The following is a 19132-nucleotide window of genomic DNA, read 5'->3' on the forward strand; positions in this document are numbered from 1 at the left end:
GAAAATCCTGGTCTATCACATTGTCTCTGGAGCAACAGAGCCCCTGAGCTCAGAAGGTCCCTTGATTTGGCTCAGAGCCTGTTACCTGCAATGAGTGCTGTGCTGGCTTCAGCTTCTGGGGACAGGGCCTCAGTGGCCTGTAGGATTGGGGTGGCCATCAGTTCTTCTGGAAAATTTAGCAAAGTGGAAAGGAAATGGAGTGAATTCTTTTGTTCTAAAACACGTTTGTCCTTCAATTTCACTACCCCACCTTCTTCCCTATTCAGACTTTTATCATTTAACTCCTATAGGACGTCTGTATAGAAAAACCTGGAGAATAGGGGAGAAAACAAACCACCACCAAAGACGATAAACATTTTGATGGATTTCCCTCTAACATAGTGGTTAAAGTATGGGCTCTAGAGCTGACTGACGAGGTTCCAATCTGAGCTCTTTTACTAGCTGTGTGATCTTCAGAAAATTACCTAACCCCTCTGTGCATCAGCATCCTCATTTGGAAAATAGAGATAACAGTACCTACTTTATAGGGTTGTTGCGACATGTATTAAGTAATTCAATAAGGGTAAGCTATTATTAGGAATACATTTTTGCATAAATGAGATCAAATGATAAATGTATATACATGTATATATCAATATTTTATATTATATGCCACATGCATTTCTTCACTGTTTTTACAAACTCTTTGTAAACATTATTTTTTAATAATGAAATAATGCTCCTTCCCTTATTAAAACCCTTTTCTACGCTTCCAGAGTAAGCCCTGCAATTTGAAAGGTTCTGAAATAAGGCCTCTCCTACCCTAAAATATATCCCGTATCTCCTGCTATCGGTCTATCTGTCCTTCAGAGCCTGAGAGTCCCACTCCTAAAGTCACTACCCAGACTTCTAAGAGTTTCCAAAAGAAGTCAGGAAGCCCTTCAGTTCTCTCCTAGATAGCATTTTAGTGCAGGGGTTTGAAAAGGTTAGTTACTGCAGGACAGAGGTATCCTGGGAAAGCAGTCTGACTGACCCTAAAATCACCCACAGGAGGCATCTCAGTATTCATTCAATAAATAATAATAGCAGCCCTCATTAACTCTCTGCTCTCTGCCAGGTGTGTGCCAGGCACACTGGGGGCAAGCGAGACAGACATGGTCTACCTTCCCCGAGCTCAGCCTCCACCACAGCAAGTTCACAGTTAAGAACTGTGATACATGTGGCAAAGGTAACTTCTGGGAGCTTAGGAGGGCATGTGGCAGAGGGGCCTGAGCTAGTCTTCCAGCAGGAACAGCCTCCCCAGGAAGCAGGATTTGAGCTGGGGGCCGAAGCAGGGGTAGGAGTTTACAGAGTGAAAGGGGTGGGAGGTGGGGCACATTCTAGGCAGAGGGAAGAGCCTGGATCAAAGCTCCAAGGTGAGAGGACCCAAAGGCCAGTGTGGCCGGAGCACAGGGCATGAGCCTGATTCCTGTCTCTCGCCCGACACCTTCAGGATTCCATCCAGGACAAGGGAAATTCAGTCACTAGCAGTGGTCTGGTGAGCCTGGGAGCAGTGCCAAGAGGGGTCAGTGGTGTTGAGAGACCTTCTCACACAGGCCAGGGGAGGCCTGTTGAACCGTCCTGGTCTTGCCACAGGAAAAGCAGATGTGGGCTGCCTGGATCGCCACCCTGCTCCCAGGGCCAGGCCAAACCCTTCTCCACTCTTTCTTTAGGAGAAGTGATACAGTCAGCTACTTTGTGGCTTCGGGCAAATGGTTACATCTCCCGATTCATCCATCCATTCTCATCGGTAACCAGTAGGAACTATATTAACCAACTCTGCAGGGCTATTGCAAAGGCTAAATGAGAAAACGTGCAGGCAAGCATCATTAAAAGGGAAAGTCGCTCCAGGTTTGAATCCTGCCCCAGCATAGTCCTAGGTAACCATGAGGAAGTTACCAAACCTCTCCGAGCCTCAGTTTCTCTCCCATGTGTAAAACAGGAGTGTGGTAGGCAGCTTCGAAGATGAATCCCAATGATTCCCACCTCCTGGTGTTTACATCCTTGTGTAAGCCCCTCCCCCCGTGTGTCGGCTGGACCCAGTGACTAGGTTCTAACAAACAGAACACAGCCAAAGTGATGGGCTGTCAATTCTGAGATTATACTGTGACTTCCATCAAAGACAAGCCCTGAAGTTTATCCACCTGATCACTGCTTCAGACTGCTGCCCCTCACCATGCACGCTTTCCTCCCCCAAATGTCCTAGGGCTGCACACCATCTTCCCACCATTGATCTAGAGTTCTATACAGCTGCTCTCAGTTTTGTCTTTCTTAAGCATTTGAGAACTTAAGACACACAAAGCACCAAGAGAATAATGTATGTACAGAAGCTTCAATATAAAGATGAGTAAGATTCAGTTCAATCGATCAACAAGAATTTAGTTTGTACCTACCACATGCCAGAGGCACTGTCATAGATGCTGGGCAAGCAGCAGTAATGAGGCTCACCAAGGACCCAACCATGGAGCTGAATTTTAGTGAGGCTTCAGAGAACAGATATGTATGAGTCCTCGGAAAGAGAATCCAGGAGGATAGATGATTCCTAGTTGGGAAATTCTGCAAATAATCCCAATTATAACAGCTGCCATTTGCTAAGTCCCTGCTTTGTGCTGGGCATTTCATATACATAATTATTAATCCTCAGAATACCAACCACTTCACAGCAGGTGTTTTTATCTGCCAATGTGGACCCTGAGGCCCGGGAAGAGTTAAGTGACATCCCTTGTATTACACATGAAGGAACAGGGGATGCAGCCAAGATCTGAATCCAGGACTAGCCCCTCCAAAGCCCAAGGTATTTATACTAAGCCTTCCTACCACTTTCCTTTTCTTTTTTTTCCAATAGGGAAAATGAGGAAGAGGTAACAAAAGGTAACTATGAGGCAGCACAACGAGCTTTCCAAAAGTGCGAGGTTTTAAAAGATATGGACAGTTGCGGAAGAAAAACCAGAGGAGCACAATCAAATACAGACCGTTGCATTACTAAGAGCTCTCCTTTAATGTGAGCTTGCTCACGGGCGACTGGGCAGCAGGGAATGGTATCAGAATGGTATCAGTCACGTTGGTTCATATGCAACCTCAAGCTTGCTACAACTCAAGAGCACGTTTCATCAATAAGGACCTTAAGAAACATAAAATGCACTAGAAGTACCTTCCTTGGACGCACTTATCAGTTGGTTTCCACTTACACTAAGCCATCTGGTGATGCAGTAAGTACAAATGAAGGAGGTGCAAAAAAAAATTACTTCTATACAAAAACATTACAAGAAGGCAGAGCCATGTAAGAAACTGACCTCTATATGAAATCTACCTCTATGAGAAAACACTAGAAGAAGGCAGATCCTGCATCAGATTTTTATTTTTGACGAAAATAACCTCTGTTGAAAGTTAAGTCTCTCTGGAACCAACTTCTAAAAGGAGGAAGCACACTCCCCAGGGCACAGGGGGTCTAGGACAGACAGGGATTCAAGGTTCAATGTTGGTGGAGATTTAACTGCCAATATTTTTTTTTTTTTTTGCGATACGCGGGCCTCTCACTGTTGTGGCCTCTCCCGTTGCGGAGCACGGGCTCCGGACGCGCAGGCCCAGCGGCCATGGCTCACGGGCCCAGCCGCTCTGCGGCATGTGGGATCTTCCCGGACCGGGGCACGGACCCGCGTCCCCTGCATCGGCAGGCGGACTCTCAACCACTGCGCCACCAGGGAAGCCCAACTGCCAATATTTTAATTCAGAATGTTGTATTTTTAGGGTTCTCGTTACAAAGTTTCATAAGTTTTGAGTGTTCTGTCCCAATTCTGTCTTTCCTGTAAGCCCATTTCCAGTAATGTGATTTCAGAATGTGAATCTTTTCAAAAATGCACATAAAGGTTAAAAGCAGAAACTTAGAAGAATAGTGTCAGGAAGCTCTATACAGCTCAAGTTGGCAAACACATTGGAAGGACAATTTAAAAAGTGTTATATTTGGAGCAAAAACAAGGAAATGGGCCAGGCTTGCTGTCTGGGCCTGAAGCTAAGAGGTAGGAGGTAACAGAGAAACTAGAACTCTCCCAGCCCATTTTGCCTCTGTCTCCTATCAAAGAGAATGATTTCTGCACTAAAGGAGAGCAGGAGCCTTGGTGACGTGGGGAATTGAGCTCAAGAGAAGGGACACAACCCAGAAAGCACCAAGCTAATCTAAAAGGGATCCAGGTAAGTGACAGCCAAGGGCACCGAAAGAACATGTAAATGGGATCGCTATTGATGATACAGGAGCTTCTGAGAAAGACAGAGGGGCCAGGAGCCTGAAGGGCCACAGGAAGAGGTGGATTCTGTAAACAACTGGTGAAATTGATATAGTTCCTCAGCAAAATTCTAGAACAAGTTATAAGGAACTGCTTTGGGGGTCCTGAACTTGAAACCACAAGCATTAAGAGTTAATGTGAGACCGCTAGGAGCAAGCTGGGTCAGACAAGTCACACAGCCTTTTTAGACTAAGGTTCAAGTTTCATAGACAGAGAAATTAAAAGGCTAATTCAACAAGTATTTACAGAGTGTGTACTTTGTGCCAGGGTCCGTTCAAGGTCCTGGGCATAGATTAATGAACACAATAAGCAAAAACTCATGCCTTCACAGTTCCTTAGAAAACTAAACAGAATTATCATATGATCCAGCAATTTTACTTCTGAGTATCTATCCAAAAGAAATGAAAGCAGGAACTCAAACAGATATTTGTACAACAATGTTCACAGCAGCATTATTCACAATAACTAAAGTGAAACAACTCAAATGTCCATCAACAGATGAACAGATAGACAAAATATGGTATATATATACACACACAATGGAATATTATTCAGCCTTAAAAAGGAAGGACGTTCTGACACGTGCTACTATGTGGATGAACTTTGAAGACATCATGCTAACTGAAATAAGCCAGTCACAAAAGGACAAATATCGTATGATTCCACTTGTCTGAGGTACCCAGAATAGTCAAATTCATAGAGACAGACAGTGGTTATCAAGAGCTGGGAAGAGGAGAGAATGAGGAGTTATTGTTTAATGGCTACCAAGTTTCAGTTTGGGATGATGAGAAAGTTCTAGAGAGGGATGATGGTGATGGTTGCACAACAATGTGAATGCACATAATGCCACTGAACTGTATCGTTTAAAATGGTAAATTTTAGGATTGGTTCAAGATGGTGGAGTAGAAGGATGTGTGCTCACTCCCTCTTGAGAGAGCACCGGAATCACAATTAACTGCTGAACAGTCATCGACAGGAAGACACTGGAACTCACCAAAAAAGGTACCCCACATCCAAAGACAAAGGAGAAGCCGCAATGAGATGGTAGGAGGGGCGCAATCACAGTAAAATCAAATCCCATAACGCTGGGTGGGTGACTCACAAACTGGAGAACAATTTTACCACAGAAGTCTACCCACTGGAGTGAAGGTTCTGAGCCCCACGTCAGGCTTCCTAACCTGGGGGTCCGGCAACGGGAGGAGGAATTCCCAGAGAATCAGACTCTGAAGGCCAGCAGAATTTGATTGCAGGGCTTTGACAGGACTGGGGGAAACGGAGACTCCATTGCTGGAGGGCACACACACAGTAGGACCCAGGGGGAAGAAGCAGTGACCCCGCAGAAGACTGAACCAGACCCACCTGCTAGTGTTGGAGGGTCTCCTGCAGGGGCGGGGGGTGGCTGTGGCTCACTGAGGGGACAAGGACACTGGCAGCAGAAGTTCTGGGAAGTACTCCTTGGCATGAGCCATCCTGAGAGTCTGCTATTAACCCCACCAAAGAGCCTGCAGCCTCCAGTGGTGGGTCGCTCAGGCCAAACAACCAACAGGGAGGGAATCCAGCCCCACCCATCAGCAGACAAGCAGATTAAAGTTTTACTGAGCTCTGCCAACCAGAGCAACACCAAGCTCTACCCACCACCAGTACCTCCCACCAGGAAGCTTGCACAAGCCTCTTAGATAGCCTTATCCACCAGAGGGCAGACAGCAGAAGCAAGAAGAATTACAATCCTGCAGCCTGTGGAACAGAAACCACATTCAAAGAAAGACAGACAAGATGAAAAGGCAGAGGGCTATGCACCAGATGAAGGAACAAGATAAAACCCCAGAAAAACAACTGAATGAAGTGGAGATAGGCAACCTTCCAGATAAAGAATTCAGAATAATGATAGTGAAGATGATCCATGATCCAGGACCTTGGACAAAGAATGTAGGCAAAGATCGAGAAGATGCAAGAAATGTTTAACACAGACCTAGAAGAATTAAAGAACAAACAAACAGAGATGAACAATACAATAACTGAGATGAAAAATACACTAGAGGAATCAATAGCAGAATAACTGAGGGAGAAGAACGGATAAGTGACCTGGAAGACAGAACGGTGGAGTTCACTGCCGCGGAACAGATTAAAGAAAAAAGAATGGAAAGAAATGAAGACAGCCTAAGAGACTGCTGGGACAGTATTAAACGCACCAACATTTGCATTACAGGGGTCCCAGAAGGAGAAGAGAGAAAGGACCTGAGAAAATATTTGAAGAGATTATAGTCGAAAACTTCCCTAACATGAGAAAAGAAATGGCAACCCAAGTCCAGGAAGTGCAGAGAGTCCCAGGCAGGATAAACCCAAGGAGAAACACGCCAAGACACATTTTTTTTTTTTTTTTTTTGCGGTACACGGGCCTCTCACTGCTGTGGCCTCTCCCGTTGCGGAGCACAGGCTCCAGACACACAGGCTCAGCAGCCATGGCTCACGGGCCCAGCCACTCTGCAGCATGTGGGATCTTCCCGGACCAGGGCACGAACCCGCGCCCCCTGCATCGGCAGGCGGACTCTCAACACCAGGGAAGCCCGCCAAGACACATATTAATCAAATTGACAAGAATCAAAGACAAAGAAAAATTATTAAAAGCAACAAGGGAAAAGCGACAAGTAACATACAAGGGAACTCCCGTAAGGTTAACAGCTGATTTCTCAGCAGAAACTCTACAAGCCAGAAGGGAGTGGCACGATATGTTTAAAGTGATGAAAGGGAAGGAGCTACAACCAAGATTATTCTACCCGGCAAGGATCTCATTCCGATTCAAAAGAGAAATCAAAAGCTTTACAGACAAGCAAAAGCTAAGAGAATTCAGCACCACTAAACCAGCTCTACAACAAATGCTAAAGGAACTTCTCTAAGTGGGAAACACAAGAGAAGAAAAGGACCTACAGAAACAAAACCATAACAATTAAGAAAATGGTAATAGGAACATACATATAGATAATTACCTTAAATGTGAATGGATTAAATGCTCCAACCAAAAGACACAGGCTCGCTGAATGGATACAAAAACAAGACCCATATATATGCTGTCTACAAGAGACCCACCTCAGACATAGGGACACATACAGACTGAAAGTGAGGGGATGGAAAAAGATATTCCATGCAAATGGAAATCAAAAGAAAGCTGGAGTAGCAATACTCATATCAGATAAAATAACCTTAAAATAAAGACTGTTACAATAGACAAGGAAGGACACTATATAATGATCAAGGGATCAATCCAAGAAGAAGATACAACAATTATAAATATATACGCACCCAACATAGGAGCACCTCAATACACAAGGGAACTGCTAACAGCTATAAAAGAGGAAGTCGAGGGCTTCCCTGGTGGCACAATGGTTGAGAATCCGCCTGCCGATTCAGGGGACACGGGTTCGTGCCCCTCTCTGGGAAGATCCCACATGCCGCACAGTGGCTGGGCCCGTGAGCCATGGCCACTGAGCCTGCGCGTCCAGAGCCTGTGCTCCGCAGCGGGAGAGGCCACAACAGTGAGAGGCCCACGTACCGCAAAAAAAAAAAAAAAAAGAGGAAGTCAACAGTAACACAATAATACTGGGGGACTCTAACAGCCCACTTACACCAATGGACAGATAATCCAGACAGAAAATTAACAAAGAAACATAAGCTTTAAATGACACAATAGAACAGAAAGATTTAATTGACATTTACAGGACATTCCATCTGAAAACAGCAGATTACACTTTCTTCTCAAGTGCACATGGAACATTCTCCAGGATGGATCACATCTTGGATCACAAATCAAGCCTCAGTAAATTTAAGAAAATTGAAATCATATCAAGCAGCTTTTCTGACCACAAAGCTATGACAAAGAAATAAATTACAGGGAAAAAAACGTAAAAAACACAAACAAATGGAGGCTAAACAATACGTTACTAAATAACCAAGAGATCACTGAAGAAATCAGAGGAAATAAAAATATAGCTAGAGACAAATGACAATGAAAACATGACGATCCAAAATCTATGGTATGCAGCAAAAGCAGTTCTAAGAGGTAAGTTTATAGCAATACAATCTTACCTCAAGAAACACGAAAAAACTGAAATAAACAGTCTAACTTTACACCTAAAGGAACTGGAGAAAGAAGAACAAACAAAACCCAAAGTTAGTAGAAGGAAACAAATCATAAAGATCAGAGAAGAAATAAATGAAATAGAAACAAAGAAAACAATAGCATAGATCAATAAAACTAAAAGGTGGTTCTCTGAGAAGATTAACAAAATTGATAACCTTTAGCAAGACTCATCAAGAAAAAGAGGGAGAGACTCATATCAATAAAATTAGAAATGAAAAAGGAGAAGTTACAATGGACACCGCAGAAATACAAAGTATCCTAAGAGACTACTACAGGCAACTCTATGCCCATAAAACGGACAATCTGGAAGAAACGGACAAATTCGTAGAAAGGTATATAACCTTCCAAGATTGAACCAGGAAGAAATAGAAAGTATGAACAGACCAATCACAAGTAATGAAATTGAAGCTGTGATTAAAAATCTTCCAACAAACAAAAGTCCAGGACCAGATGGCTTCACAGGTGAATTCTATCAAACATTTAGAGAAGAGCTAACACCCTTCCTTCTCAAACTTTTCCTAAAAGTTGTAGAGGAACACTCCCAGACTCATTCTAAGCGGCCATCACCCTGATACCCAAACCAGACAAAGATACTACAGAAAGAGAAAATTACAAACCAATATCACTGATGAATATAGATGCAAAAATCCTCAACAAAATACTAGCAAACAGAATCCGACAACACATTAAAAGGATCATACACCATGATCAAGTGGGATTTATCCCAGGATCCAAGAATTCTTTGATATAAGCAATCCAATCAATGTGATACACCATATTAACAAATGGAAGAATAAAAACCATATGATCATCTCAATAGATGCAGAAAAAGCTTTTGACAAAATTCAACACCCATTTATGATAAAAACTCTCCAGAAAGTGAGCATAGAGGGAACCTACCTCAACATAATAAAGGCCATATATGACAAACCCACAGCAAACATCAGCAAACTGAAAGCATTTCCTCTAAGTTCAGGAACAAGACAAGGATGTCCACTCTCACCACCATTATTCAACATAGTTTTGGAAGTTCTAACCACGGCAATCAGAGAAGAAAAAGAAATAAAAGGAATACAAATTGGAAAAGAAGTAAAGCTGTCACTGTTTGCAGATGACATGATGCTATTCATAGAGAATCCTAAACATGCCACCAGAAAACTACTAGAGCTAATCAATCAATTTGGTACAGTTGCAGGATACAAAATTAATGCACAGAAATCTCTTGCATTCCTGTACACTAACAATGAAAGATCAGAAAGAGAAATTAAGGAAAAAATCCCATTCACCACTGCAACCAAAAGAATAAAATACCTAGGAATAAACCTACCTAAGGAGGTAAAAGACCTGTACTCAGAAAACTATAAGACGCTGATGAAAGAAATCAAAGATGACACAAACAGATGGAGAGATACACCATGTTCTTGGATTGGAAGAATCAATATTGTGAAAATGACTACACTACCCAAAGCAATCTACAGATTCAGTGCAATCCCTGTCAAATTACCAATGGCATTTTTTACAGAACTAGAACAAAAAAATCTTAAAATTTGTGTGGCGACACAAACGACCCCGAATAGCCAAAGCAATCTTGAGGGAAAAAAAACAGAGCTGGAGGAATCAGACTCCCTGACTTCAGACTATACTACAAAGCTACAGTAATCAAGACAATCAAGGCACAAAAACAGAAATAAAAATCTTTGGAACAGGATAGGAAGCCCAGAGACAGACCCACGCACATATGGTCAACTAATCTATGACAAAGGAGGCAAGGATATACAATGGAGAAAAGAGAGTCTTTTCAATAAGTGGTACTGGGAAGACTGGACAGCTACTTGTAAAAGAATGAAATTAGAACACTCCCTAACACCATACACAAAAATCGACTCAAAATGGATTAAAGCCCTAAATGTAAGACTGGACACTATTAAACTCTTAGAGGAAAATATAGGAAGAACACTCTTTGACATAAATCACAGCAAGATCGTTTTTGACCCATCTCCTAGAGTAATGGAAATAAAAACAAAAATAAACAAATGGGACCTGATGAAATTTAAAAGCTTTTGCACAGCAAAGGAAACTATAAACAAGATGAAAAGACAATCCTCAGAATGGGAGAAAATATTTGCAAACTAATCAGTGGACAAAGGATTAATCTCCAAAATATATAAAAGCTCATGCAGCTCAATATTAAAAAAAAAGAACCCAATCAAAAAATAGGCAGAAGACCTAAATAGACATTTCTCTAAAGAAGACATACAGATGGCCACGAGGCACATGAAAAGCTGCTCAACATCACTAATTATTAGAGAAATGCAAATCAAAACTACAATGAGGTATCACCTCACACCAGTTAGAATGGGCATCATCAGAAAATGTACAAACAACAAATGCTGGAGAGGGTGTGGAGAAAAGGGAACCCTCTTGCACTGCTGGTGGGAATGTAAATTGATAGCCACTATGGAGAACAGTATGGAGGTTCCTTCAAAAACTAAAAATAGAATTACCATATGACCCAGCAATCCCACTACTGGGCATATACCCAGAGAAAACCGTAATTCAAAAAGGAGCATGCAGGGGGCCTTCCCTGGTGGTGCAGTGGTTGAGAGTCCGCCTGCTGATGCAGGGGACATGGGTTCGTGCCCCAGTCCGGGAAGATCCCACATGCCACGGAGCGGCTGGGCCCGTGAGCCATGGCCACTGAGCCTGCACGTCCGGAGCCTGTGCTCCGCAACGGGAGAGGCCACAGCAGTGAGAGGCCCGTGTACCGCAAAAAAAAAAAAAAAAAGACACATGCACCACAATGTTCATTGCAGCAGTATTTACAATAGCCAGGTCATGGAAGCAACCTAAATGCCCATCGACAAACAGATAAAGAAGATGTGGTACATATATACAATGGAATATTAGCCATAAAAAGGAACGAAATTGAGTCATTTGTAGAGACGTGGATGGATTTAGAGACTGTCAAACTGAGTGAAGTCAGTCAGAAAGAGAAAATCAAATATCGTATATTAATGCATATATGTGGAATCTAGAAAAATGGTACAGATGAACAGGTTTGCAGGGCAGAAAGTGAGACACAGATGTAGAGAATAAACGTATGGACACCAAGGTGGGAAGGCAGGGGGGCGGGGGTGTGGTGGTGTGATGAGTTGGGAGATTGGGATCGACATGTATACACTGATATGTATAAAATAGATAAATAAGAACCTGCTGCATAAAAAATAAAATTCGAAAAAAAATAAAATGCAATAAAAAAAGGTAAATTTTTTTTAAGGTGTTGGGGGTAGGAGTTTATTAATTAATTAATTTATTTTGGCTGTGTTGGGTCTTCGTTTCTGTGCGAGGGCTTTCTCTAGTTGTGGCATGCAGGGGCCGCTCTTCATCGCGGTGCGCGGGGCTCTCACTATCGCGGCCTCTCTTGTTGCGGAGCACAGGCTCCAGACGCGCAGGCTCAGTCGTTGTGGCTCACGGGCCTAGCTGCTCCGCGGCATGTGGGATCCTCCCAGACCAGGGCTCGAACCCGTGTCCCCTGCATTGGCAGGCAGATTCTCAACCACTGCGCCACCAGGGAAGCCCCCAAAAAGGTAAATTTTATGTTATGTATAATTTTACCACAACTTAAAGAAAAAACACTTTGTCATACAATTTCCATCCTGAGGGGGGAAGATGGACAATGGACAGGTTAAAGAAGTAAAAGATATACTATATTAGACGTTGGTTAGTGCCATACAGAAAATAAAATCAGGAAGGGGGATAAGGAGTTGGGATGTGGATAGGGGTGGTCAGGGAGTGTCCTTGACAAGGTGACTTGAGTAAAATAAAAACACCTATAGAAGGAGAGGGAGGCAGCCAAGAGGAGACGTGGGAGAGGAACATTCCAGGCAGAGGGAATAGCAAGTTCAAGGTAGGGCCATCAAATAATATTGGAAAGCACCTGGGGCCGTCACAGGCTCAGCATGTTAAAGGTGCATCACGAAGGTCACTTGGAAGGAGCAAGGGGGAGCAGAGGAGCAGGTGAAGTCGAGGGGGCTGTATAAGAGGGGTGTTGAAGGTCATGGAAGGCCTTTGGCTTTTTCAGTGAGTGAGATGCAACCCTTTTAGAGGTTTTTGAGCAGACTGGATTTACATTTCAAAGGGGTGCTTCTCAAACTCTTCAGTGCATAAGAATCTCCTAGGGAGCTTGTTAAAATGCAGACCATAGGGGCTTCCCTGGTGGCGCAGTGGTTAAGAATCTGCCTGCCAATGAAGGGGACACAGGTTCGAGCCCTGGCCTGGGAAGATCCCACATGCCACGGAGCAACTAAGCCCGTGCACCACGACTACTGAGCCTGTGCTCTAGAGCCCACGAGCTACAACTACTGATCCCACGTGCCACAAGTACTGAAGCCCGCACGCCTAGAGCCCGTGCTCTGTAACAAGAGAAGCCACAATGAGAAGCCTGCGCACCACAACAAAGAGTAGCCCCCACTCACTGCAACTAGAGAAAACCCGCACGCAGCAACAAAGACCCAATGCAGCCAAAAATAAAAAAATAAAATAAAAATAAAATAGTGGAAAAAAAATACAGACTACGGTTCATTAAGTCTAGGGTGGGGCCTGAAATTCCAAAGACTGTCCTTTTGAAACACGGAGACCACCATGTTGTAAGGAAGACCAGTCTGGCTCACTGGAGGATAAGAGGCCACATGGAGGAAAACTGAGGCATCCCCAGCTCAGCCAACAGCCAGTACCAACTGGTAGACATGTGATGGAGGTCACTTTGGACCTTCTAGCCCAGTGGACGTTCCAGCAGATTGCAGCTGCATGACTGAGCACTGGTGAAAACAGCAGAGGAGTGCCCAGACAACTCCCAGAATGGTAAGAAATAATAAATTGCTGTTGTTTTAATTCACTAAGTGTTGACGTCGTTTGTTACACAGCAATAGGTAATTGAAACAGAAACTGAGTTTTAAAGGATCTCTTTGTGTGTGGACAACCGGCTGTGGGAAGGTGGGGACAGGAGAAGTAGATTATACCCAGCACGTGGGCACAGCTGAATCCACCCAAAGGGGGGAGTCTTTTTCTAGTTTGCACAAAGGCATTGGCTGGGTCTAGCAGCAGTCCCGTGAGAAAACGGTGGGATTCTGGAGACTTCTCGGGTGGTCCAGTGGTTGAGAATCCACCTTCCAATGCAAGGGATGTGGGTTCGATCCCTGGTCGGGGAACTAAGACCCCACATGCTGCAGGGCAATTACTGAGCCTTCGCGCTGCAATGAAAGATCCCACACGCATCGACGAAGATCCCACATGCCGCGACGAAGATCCCGTGTGCCTCAACTGAGACCCGGTGCAGCCAAATAAATGAACGAATAATTTTTTTTTTTTTTTTTTTTAGAAGAAAGTGGTGGGATTCTGGATATATTCTGAAGTTAAGGCTGAGGATGTGGGGTGAAGTCATGGATAACACCAAGGTTTGGGGCCTGGGTAACTGGAGGGAGAGAAGGCCTGCTGTTACCTGAGATGCGAAGCCTGCAGGTGGAACAGGTTTAGAGGGGAAGATCCAGAGTTCAATTTTGGACATGATTGCAGACATCAAGACTGGAATTTGGGGGAATTCACTGGTGGTCCAGTGGTTGGGACTGCGCTTTCACTGCTGAGGGCGTGGGTCCAATCCCTGGTCAGGGAACTAGGATCCCATGAGCTGTGTGGTGTGGAAAAAAAAAAAAAAGACTGGAATTTGGGGAAGAGGTCTGGATTGGAGATTTTAAAAGTCAGCATCTTTACAACTGAATGAGATCACCAAGGAAGTAAGTACAGATAAAGAGGACCAAGGACTGAGCCCAGGGAGGAAACAGCAAAGGAAGCTGAGGAGTAGCAGCCAAAGAGACCAAGTACAAGGACCACCAGGTTTTCCCACAGAGGTCATGAGGGACCTTGACAAGAAAAGCTTGGTGAAGTGCTGAGTATAAACCCCTGGTTTAGAGTGGGTTCAAGAAAAAAAGAAAGCACCCTAAGTGTCAATTGACAGATGAATGGATAAAGAAGATGTGGTATATATATATATATACATACACACACACACACACACACACGCATGCATGCACACACACAAACACACACAATGGAATATTACTCAGCCATAAAAAAGAATGAAATAATGCCACTTGCAGTAACATGGGTGGACCTAGAGATTATCATACTAAGTGAAGTAAGCCAAAGACAAATACGATACGATATAGCTTATATGTGGAATCTAAAAAAACAAAAAAAACAAATGAACTTATTTATAAGACACAAAGAGACAGACATAGAAAACAAATTTATGGTTACCAAAGGGGAAAGCGGGGGTAGGGGTAAATTAGGAGCTTGAGATTAACAAATACACACTACTATCTATAAAATAGATAACCAACAAGGACCTACCATATAGCACAGGACACTAAACTCAGTATTTTGTAATAACCTATAAGGGAAAAGAACCTGAAAAAGAATAGATATATACATACATATATAACTGAATCATTTTGCTGTACACCTGAAACTAACACAACATGTAAATCAATCACACTTCAATAAAAAAAAAAAGAAAGAAAAAAAGGGAAGGAGAGGCATTGAAGGCAGAATATAAATTCTTTTTTTTCTGTAAAGTTGAGCAGGGAAATAGGGCTATAGCTGCAGGAGGAAGAGAGTTGAAGTTTTTTGTTTATTTTTGCTTTTTTTAGATGGGAGAAATGACAGCCTGTTTATGTACGGACAGGAATGACTCAGATGAGAGGGAACAATTGATGGCTGGAGCCATGTCCTTGAAGGGATGGGACCCAGTGCACGGATGAAGGGATTGGCTGCAGACAGCAGAGATCGTTCATGACTAATGTGCACATGGACATGGAGGTGGGCAGTAGGTACATGGAGGCAGTGGGAGCCTTTGGCAGTTCCCTTCCGAGAACTTTAATTTGCTCCAGAAAATAGAAGGCTGTGTCATCAACTGAGAGTAAGCATGGGAAGGGGGTTAGATGAGTTGAAGGTACTGCCTGAATAACCAACATCTCATCCCCAAAATGTGATACAGTGTTTCCAATATCCCTGTGGAGTAACACAGCTTGGCTTTATTAAGGACTAAGTTGGGTAGGGACTTCCCCCGTGGTCCAGTGGTTAAGATTCCACCTTCCAATGCAGGGGGCACGGGTTCTATCCCTGGTTGGGGAACTAAGATCCTGCATGTTGTGCAGCGCGGCCAAAAATTTAATAATAAAAAAAAAAATGACTAAGTGGTGGGAGGAGTAACTGGCCAACAGGGAATGCAGTGATGCCAGTCTAAACAGCTTCTTCTTCCACTGGGATTTGACCTTAATTCTTTTTTTTTTTTTTTTTGCTGTACGCGGGCCTCTCACTGCTGTGGCCTCTTCCATTGCGGAGCACAGGCTCCGGACGCGCAGGCTCAGCGTCCATGGCTCACGGACCCAGCCGCTCCACGGCATGTGGGATCTTCCCGGACCGGGGCACAAACCCGCGTCCCCTGCATCGGCAGGCGGACTCTCAACCACTGCGCCACCAGGGAAGCCCCTGACCTTAATTCTTTTTGAATTGATATTATGATGTCAGACTATGCCAGGGCCAAATTAAGGCCTTTGTGGAATTCAAAATAAAAATGTGGACTTCCCTGGTGGCGCAGTGGTTAAGAATCCGTCTGCCAATGCAGGGTACACGGGTTCGAGCCCTGGTCTGGGAAGATTCCCACATGCCGCGGAGCAGCTAAGCCCGTGGGCCACAACTACTGAGCCTGTGCTCTGGAGCCCGCGAGCCACAACTACTGGGCCCATGTGCCACAGCTACTGAAGCTTGCGCACCTAGAGCCTGTGCTCTGCAGCGGGAGAAGCCACCGCAATGAGAAGCCTCCGCACCGCAATGAAGAGTAGCCCCCCGCCCCCGTCTCAACTAGAGAAAGCCCGCGCTCAGCAACGAAAACCCAACACAGCCATAAATAAATAAATAAATAATAAAAATAAATAAATTTATTTAAAATAAATAAATAAATAGGGCTTCCCTGGTGGCGCACTGGTTGAGAGTCCGCCTGCCGATGCAGGGGACGCGGGTTCGTGCCCCGGTCTGGGAAGATCCCACATGCCGCGGAGCCTGCGCGTACGGAGCCTGTGCTCCGCAACGGGAGAGACCACAGCAGTGAGAGGCCCGCGTACCGCAAAAAATAAATAAATAAATAAATAAATAAATAAATAAAAATACTAAATCACAAGACAGATATAAGAAAGTCCAATAATACATTTTCCCTTTATGGTAACAACTCTTGGCTTTTTTGCTTGTTTTTAAAATACAGTGAGGGAATTCCCTGGCTGTCCAGTCGTTAGGACTCTGCGCTCTCACTGCCGAGGGCCTGGGTTCAATCCCTGGCCGGGGAACCAAGGTCCCACAAGCCAGGCAGCACAGCCAAAAAAAAAAAAAAAAAAGTGAATATTAAATCCTTTGTGAGAGCTTTTGTTTGGTGTTCTGCCTTATTGGTGCCTTCCACACAGGCTTAGTGTGGAAGGGTTTAGTGTCCTTTGGGTAGACCCAGGGAAGGTTCAACAAATCTGTGAAGGACTCAAAGTTAGAGGGGCAACTAGTAAGCTGATAAAGAGATTTAAAATGACTGGAGAAATTGGCCAAACTGAACAAGATGAGAATTCAACACACACCTTGCTCTTAGGTCCGGGAAATCAACTACTCACAAATAATGGGGAAGCCACAGCTTAGCAGCATCTATAAAAGACTTACAGTGGGATCACTAGAAATTCACCGACACTGGAAGGATAGAACCCAAAATAGCAGCAAGAGTGAGAGGAAGGTCGTAGAAGTTTGGATGCTTTTTATTTTCTTTCTTTTCCTTTATCTTCCAAATTTCTTATGATGATGACTTTTATAATCATAAAATATTTAAAACTTGCTGCTATTTTAGGCACCATGAATATAAATGTGGTCTCTACAATGGCATCAACAGTGCAGCCCTACTCTGCACTATTCCTAGACCGCTGAGTTGCATCTGGGTGCCAGTTTTGAGCTGAGTAGCCAACACAGTGAATGGCTTGGAAACCATATCAGATCAGGAAAGCCTGTAAGAGAAAGCTGAGTGAAAACTTAGTTGGGGATGGAGGGTTAGGACTTGAATGCTGTCTTTGAATATACCAACGATGACCTGTGCAAGAGGACTAATGGCAGAAACTAATGGGAGATGGATGTCTTCCCCAAAGAACAGAGACCAAAACTGTGCAGATGCTTCATGGGGAACTGGAGAGAGAATTCCAGCACAGAACGGGTAGTTGAACTATCTGACCCTCAGGACCTTTCTCAGCCTTAATGTTACAATTTTTATAAATTGAAAATGTTCTATCAGAATTCACTACAAAATCAAATTTTCAAACTGGTGAACGCTCAATGAAGTCTGTAGTTTAGTTAACAGTATCGTACCAATGTTGGGACTTCCCTGGTGGTCCAGTGGGTAAGAAGACTCCGCACTCCCAATGCAGAGGTCCCGGGTTTGATCCCTGGTCGGGGAACTAGATCCCACGTGCATGCCGCAACTAAGAGTCCTCATGCTGAAACTAAACATGCCACAATGAAGATCTCGCATGCCGCAACTAAGACCCAGTGCAGCCGAAATAAATAAATAAATATTTAAAAAATAAATAAATTAAAATAAAAAAGAATAATGCATTAAAAAAAACAGTATCATACCAATGTTAATTTCCTGGTCTTCACAAATGTATTGTGGCCATCTCTATCGACGTCAAATGTACCAAATGACATTTGAGGAGACATGGCTGAAGGGTATACAAACTCTCTGTACTGTTTTTGCAACTTTTCTATAAATCTAAAATTATTCCAAAATAAAATGTCTATTAAAAAATCAAAAATTTAAAAGAATCTAAAAAAGAGTGGATATGTGTATATGTATAACTGATTCGCTTTACTGTACAGCACAAACTAATACAACATTGTAAATCAACTATAGTCCAATAAAAATTTTTAATAAATCAGGGGGGCTTCCCTGGTGGCACAGTGGTTGAGAGTCCACCTGCTGATGCAGGGGACACGGGTTTGTGCCCCGGTTCGGGAAGATCCCACATGCCGCGGAGTGGCTAGGCCTGTGAGCCATGGCCGCTGAGCCTGCACGTCTGGAGCCTGTGCTCCGCAACGGGAGAGGCCACAACAGTGAGAGGCCCGCGTACCGCAAAAAAGAAAAGAAAAAAAAAAAAAAATCAGGGACTTCCCTGGTGGTCCAGTGTGTAAGACTCCATGCTTCCACTGCAGGGGGTATGGGTTCGATCCCTGGTTGGGGAACTAAGATCCTCCATGCCACGCAGCAAGGCCAAAAAAAAAAAAAAAAAAAAAATCAAGAATTTGAATTCTACTCCACACAGAAGAGCTTTTCTCAGACTAAAAGTCACAGGGTGTCTGAGCTAATGAGCTGCAGCCTTCGGGCTTTAAGTATCAGAACAATAATCTGTATTTGTGACTTACAGTTTGCAAAACATACATTATTTTATCTCTACCCCAAGAATGTGATGTAAGTAGGGTTGGTATTATCATTATGTACAAGCCAGAAAATTGAGGTAGCTCATCAAGCTTCGTCAACCAGCCCACCGTCACTCAGTGGTTGGCCCAGCCAGGCTTTAAATCTATCTCCTCACTTCAAGGTTCTTTGCAACTTCTGGAACCATTCCTG

The 19132-nt window shown here is 43.8% G+C and overlaps 1 protein-coding gene across 1 annotated transcript in view; it reads right to left on the bottom strand.

The window, feature by feature from the left end:
* SMAGP (small cell adhesion glycoprotein) overlaps positions 1-19132 on the bottom strand; it is a 27116-nt gene that overhangs the window by 1141 nt on the left and 6843 nt on the right. Inside the window, exon 2 of the mRNA XM_007452357.1 lies at positions 86-166. Coding sequence (XP_007452419.1) covers positions 86-166 — 81 coding nt within the window. The remainder of the gene's footprint in view (positions 1-85; positions 167-19132) is intronic.

The sequence above is a fragment of the Lipotes vexillifer genome, unplaced genomic scaffold (assembly GCF_000442215.2).
Source record: "Lipotes vexillifer unplaced genomic scaffold, Lipotes_vexillifer_v1.1 scaffold422, whole genome shotgun sequence".
NCBI classification, from domain to species: domain Eukaryota; kingdom Metazoa; phylum Chordata; class Mammalia; order Artiodactyla; family Lipotidae; genus Lipotes; species Lipotes vexillifer.